A 5,966-nucleotide genomic window follows, 5' to 3' on the forward strand; every position below is an offset into this window, starting at 1 on the left:
TGCAGACAGTACTTCTATTAATTGTCTGCAGACGTCAAAAAACAAGCCAACTATTGTTTTCATGGCTTTCTCTCCCCCCCACTTTTTTTTTTTTTTACAATCTCGCACTCTTTAAACAACTCTCTCTCTCTCTCTCCCTCCCTTTCTCTCTCTCTCTCTCTCTCTCTCTCCCTCTCCCTCTCCCTCCCTCTGAAAAAACAGGGCGGTCAGACTTGAATCGGCGCCGGTCTGCTGCTCCATTTTCAGTCCACCTCAGACTGTACAAACTCATCAGTAGGAGGGGAAAAAAAAAAAAAAAAAACCAAAAAAAAAACAAAAAACTATCCAGACATCTGACACTGTTTTGAAATGAAAGAATCAATTTTGAACCGTAACGCTCACACATCACAGTATGTAAGTGTAAATATATATGTAAATATATATGTACATATACATATATGTATATATGTGTGTGTGTGTGTATTGTGTAAGCAACTTGGATTCAGAGTAGCACATGCTAGAAAGATAGACTTTATTGCTAAAATGTGTATCCATAACATGAACACTTATATATTTTACTTAGATTTTAAGAAATATTCAAGTATACATATATCTCCCATAATTTTTTTTTTGTATAATCTATCATCTTTCTGTATACTCTATACTCTATACAACCGTTAAAATCATAAATAAAACATACATTAAAAAAAAAAAATTTCTACAATACTATGTATTCTGAAAAAAAAAATGCTGAGTTCATGCCTTCATATGTCTTTATCCTTCATGCCTTGATATAGTTTAACCTCACGTGTTTACAATTTATTATTGATAATTTATTATTATTCATATCAATATAATACAAAAAAAAATCCAAGCAGCATTGCAGTAACAGTCAGCATCAATGTTCACTTGACAGAGAAAAGTTCACCCATCGTGGAAGTGTAGCATATGCATTCCATCTTCAAAAAAAAAAAAAAAAAAAAAAAAAGTCTCATAAAAATATCAAAAAAAGCTTTTCAGGGCTGAGAATAAAACATGGTCCTGATTTAATTAGAAAAAATAGCTGCATTTGTCTTAAATATATACAATGTATGGATTTCACTTACACGACACATATAAAAATAGATTTGCTATGGTGCCCATCTCTGTAGAGAGTTAAACAGTGCAATAGAAAACAGTTTCCAGTCCGCTCCCTCCGGCTGATGCCTCCTTATTAAGAGACTCAGCACGAACACTTGCACTCTGAGATTATCGGGTATTGCACCTGTATCCACGTACAGTACTTCTGTTTTAGGAAGCCCTGGCAGTACCAGCGCAGGAAGATCTTGTTGATGGACTTGATGGGCTTGCACGACATGCCTTCGGGGAAGGAGCACGAGCGCTCGGCGAAACAGTTCCCCTCCTTGATGTAACGTGGCCAGAACCTGACGCCCAGATCCTTCCAGGTGAACACCACCGGGCAGTGCGTGTACGTCCACAGCCACTGCAGGAATTTCCTGCGGGCTTTCTTGCCAATTTTGACCCTCTTCCCATACGGGGTCTCTGTGAGGTCCAGCTTTTTAATGTCATTGGGCATCAGCCCTGGCACCTTCACGACGCCGTCCGAGACGTTCGCCGGCGTGGGCGAGCTTATGGACATGAAGTTGGGGTCAAAGTTGCTGCCGAGTTTTTTCCTCAAAGTCCTCTCGGTCAAGTCTTGCTCCCGCGGGTCGTACTCCGGGTCTGGGTCTTCCTTCAGGCCGGGGACGGGGAGGTGGTCACTGGGAGATGGACGGAGGAGGACGAAATGCTGGCAGATTCCGAGGTGGACGCAGAACAGCGCGTAAAAGAGGAGCTTTTGTGACAGGCCCATTTTTTTTTTGCCTGTTGCTTTTACGCACGCGTAAAAAACCCGTTGCTGTTCTTTTCCGGGTCACTGTGGTCGCTGTAACGACGAGTCCGAGACTTCATAAATAGTGAAAGTTCAGTCACATACGCGCGGCGATACTTTTAATAGACCACCGCCTCGGGTTTGAATGACATGGCGCTGCTGCGCTCTGCTCCCGCAGCCCCTTTCAGCGTTGCTTCTCCGCGAGCTGCGCAGACTCTGAAAACCTCAAAAGGAGTAAAACTCTGGTCACGCATTCTTCAGCCTCACTTCGCACCCTTGCCTGCATTGCCAGTTTTCTTTGGTTGTCATGGTTACCCTGAGATACCAAGCGTTTAGGTTATATGACAGCGCGCAAGACAGCGATTCCTAGGGAGAACAGAAAGTGCACTCCAGAAAAAAAAAAGAAAAGAAAAGAAAAGAAAAAAAAAAGAAAGGATCTCACCACGTTTTAAATGTCATGAGCCCTGCACAGAAAGCCGCTGCGGCCAATGTTATTTTTACGCACGGCTTTTCTAAACTCGGGTTCTCCTCTGAACGGCGCCTGGCGCTCACAACTTCGTTAAAAGTCTCACAAAATGTGCGCACTGTGGGGGAAATACCAGCCAGCTCCTCTCTCTCTCTCCCTCTCTCCCTCTCCCTCTCTCCCTCTCTCTCTCTCCCACTCTCGCTCTCTGCGGTGCGTTCCAGCCGTGGAGAGGATTCAAAAACTCCGCAGATCGTGGAGGTATGTACTCCAACACAGATTACGAACAATCCCAGCGCCGATCTGTTATTCCAGACGGTGTTCCAAAATCAGCGATGCGGTGTCATCACACGTAGCCGCGATACTCCCACCACACTCTGCCCTGCGCATCTACCAACAAGGCACGAAGCAAACAGAGCAGCTCAGACTGTCACGGGGGGCATCACCAGAGGCCCCTCACTGCAGACTATTCTTTTTTTTTCTTTTTCTTTTCTTCTTCTTCAAATGTTCGTTCCGTGGTCAGTTCTTGCGCTGACAAAATGCAAAACAAACGTAGCGTCCGAGTTTGGAGTGGGAGCTCGCTCTGCTGTGGAATCCCGTGTTCGCTTCTGTACACACTGCTGTGTGCTCGTGTGTGTGTGTGTGCATGACTGAGCGTGTCTGCCGAGTGACTGCTCTGTCCCAAGTTAAATACCACCCCCCCCATTCGACCCAGCCCCTCAGACCGTTCAAAGTGTCAGGAGAGCCGGCCCACCCGCTCACTTTCACTATGGCCGGCCTCTCTGCTGCGCACTAACCCCGAACCACACCAGCAACAGGGACAGGAGTCACCGTGTCCCAACAACTTCTTTTTTTTTTTTTTTTTTTTTTTACGATTTTGCCAAATAATAAAATTACCCACAAAATCGAATATCTCTAAGTTATAGCTTAATAATAAAGAAAACTTAGAGTTCTTGTATCACCATCTCTTAAGGCAGCTCGCATATATAATATAATATATGTAATATATTACAAAAAAAGTATATTGCCAAATGTAGATATAGCTATAGATATATCAACAGGAAACAGTGTTCCACTGCAGACAAACTAATAACATTTTCGTAAAAAAAATGTTAAAAAAAATATATTGTCAGAAAAACGTACACACTTGAAATGGGTTTCTAAATGTATGAATTTAACGATTTTTTTTTTTTTTAAAAAAACGATTTAAATTTATATTATTTGCTGATAGTTAAGATCTAAACTCTCAGTGTTTCCGGTGTTTTTTTTCTACTACTAATTCGTGATTATACTATTTTATTTGGAAAAAAAACTTCCGGTCACCACACGTAAATTTAAGGTAGATGTAAAAGAGAAAAAGTTTTTACCTACTGCGTTCAACATTTTATATTCTATTTTATTATAAAGACCGTTTTTGCTACTTTATTCTGCGTTGTCTTTTATTATTATGGTCGCTAGAGGGCGTCGATCCAGCACGGTGTGGCCCTGCTGCTGGGCCTGCCAAGTCTGATGTGACCACTCAGGGCCGAGTAGATGTGGAAATTATGCATAGTCATAACTTATCACGACCGTATGCGGTGTGCTACCAAAAGTGAGAGCAGTTTAACACACATTTTACACCCCACAAGACATAAATGACAACTTTAGTCTTAATTGTCACGGCGTTGGAAAGCATGTGTTACAAGAATCTAGTCGGTCCTACTTGCAAAGACCGTTGGCCAAAAGTTGCCAACAGTATTTATAGATTTGTCAGCCCCAGTCCCTGGTTCAAAACCGTAGACTGTACATAACAAATATATTTAAACTCAAGGTTGCACGATTAATCCGTGAGATTTGCACTTTGATCAGCATTGTGTGACCTTTGAAAGCTGGAGCATATGAGACATCACCTGCAGCGAATTTTTTATTTTTTTATTTTGGACGTTTCAAGTTTTATTTATAGATGCTCTCCTCTCCACATGTGTGCTGTGGAAGTGGTTGGAACCGTGAACATCACATGAAAATGTACAATGTGCACTTGCACAGTGGGAGTCAAAAACTAGAACTTTATTCATTCAAGTGATACATCTATTTTCCCCAAATAGCCTTCATTGATCCATCCATCCATCCATCGATCTATCTATCTATCTGTCTGTCTGTCCATCCGTCCGTCCGTCCGTCCGTCCGTCCGTCTATCTTTCTATCTATCTATCTATCTATATATCTATCTATCTATCATCTGTCTGTCTGTCTGTCTGTCTGTCCATCCGTCCGTCCGTCCGTCCATCTATCTATCTATCTATCTATATATCTATCTATCTATCTATCTGTCTCTGTCTATCTATCTGTCTGTCTGTCCATCCGTCCGTCCGTCCGTCCATCTATCTATCTATCTATCTATCTATATATCTATCTATCTATCATCTGTCTGTCTATCTATCTATCTATCTGTCTGTCTGTCCATCCGTCCGTCCGTCCGTCCGTCTATCTTTCTATCTATCTATCTATCTATCCATCTGTCTGTCTGTCTGTCTGTCTATCTATCTATCTGTCTGTCTGTCCATCCGTCCGTCCGTCCGTCCATCTATCTATCTATCTATCTATCCATCTGTCTGTCTGTCTGTCTGTCCATCCGTCCGTCCGTCCGTCCATCTATCTATCTATCTATCTATCTATATATCTATCTATCTATCATCTGTCTGTCTATCTATCTATCTATCTGTCTATCTATCTATAGGAAAATGTTAAATGTTTGCATAGAATTGCAAACATTCTTAGCAAATGCGACAATTTTAAAGGTGTGGAGCCCGGAAAAAAACAAGATAGAAAAATTTAACTCCCCAAACTTTCGTGCTTGGCCTTCCCTTTGGTTCATAGGAAAATTTGTCACGCCCCACCCACCCACCCCAAAAAACAAAAGACACATACAGATATTTTGTTTTCAGACACTGGCGACAGCAAAAATGAGCGCGAGAATTAAAAATCAACGTACTCTTTTCCAATATTATTATCAAATATTAATTTTAAGCCACCTTCAACCAATCAGTTTTTTTGCCCAAAAATGAGAGCGAGAATTAAAAATCAACATACTCCTTTGCAATATTATTATTAAATATTCATTTTAAGCCGCCTTCAACCAAGCCGTTTTTTGCCAGTCTCTTGTTAAACATTTACAGCATTGGACAATACGTTGCATTACATTTGATCCATTCATTCCATCTGCACCGCCCTGCAATGGCACCTCCTATTGCCTCCCCTAGGGGGCGTGCCTGCCTGCCACTTTGGGAACCTCCGGGTTAGAAGGTTGTAGTTTTGCTTATAATGGGTCGGAATCGGCTGATGACAGTTATAGAGGTAGTTGAGGTGTTAGACAACAAAAGTCATTTTGCAGCTCGTTCCGCGATGGCTAGGCAAACGAAGCCGAAGCGAAGTAGCCCAGCTTGTTTAAACGAAGCCCGCCGTCCTTTGATGAGTGCGACCAGTTTGCGTTTTTATGCTCTATGGAAGAAAGAGGTAGAACTGCCGCTGAGCACTGGGCTTGTGTAACAAGAGGACCTAGCTCATTGGCTTTGCAATTATTGTTAACGCTTCCTTAAGTCTCAATAGGGCGCACAATGAGTGCGCATGGGGGGGTGGGTGCCCTCAGGCAGAGATGGTAGACGTAGCTTTCGTCTC

The 5,966-nt window shown here is 42.3% G+C and overlaps 1 protein-coding gene across 1 annotated transcript; it reads right to left on the reverse strand.

Moving 5' to 3' along the window:
* Positions 1-494: 494 nt before the first annotated feature.
* Positions 495-3,002, reverse strand: nog2 (noggin 2). The gene has a single exon (XM_008314622.3). It carries the CDS (start codon positions 1,829-1,831, stop codon positions 1,202-1,204), a length of 630 nt encoding a protein of 209 aa, XP_008312844.1. The 5' UTR covers positions 1,832-3,002; the 3' UTR covers positions 495-1,201.
* Between the last annotated feature and the right edge of the window lie 2,964 nt (positions 3,003-5,966).

This window comes from Cynoglossus semilaevis, chromosome 8 (assembly GCF_000523025.1).
Source record: "Cynoglossus semilaevis isolate Cse_v1.0 chromosome 8, Cse_v1.0, whole genome shotgun sequence".
Lineage (NCBI taxonomy): Eukaryota > Metazoa > Chordata > Actinopteri > Pleuronectiformes > Cynoglossidae > Cynoglossus > Cynoglossus semilaevis.

What these genes read in the sequence shown, in the direction of transcription:
- nog2 (XM_008314622.3), bottom strand. Translation starts at nt 1,831, where the DNA reads ATGGGCCTGTCACAAAAGCTCCTCTTTTACGCGCTGTTCTGCGTCCAC.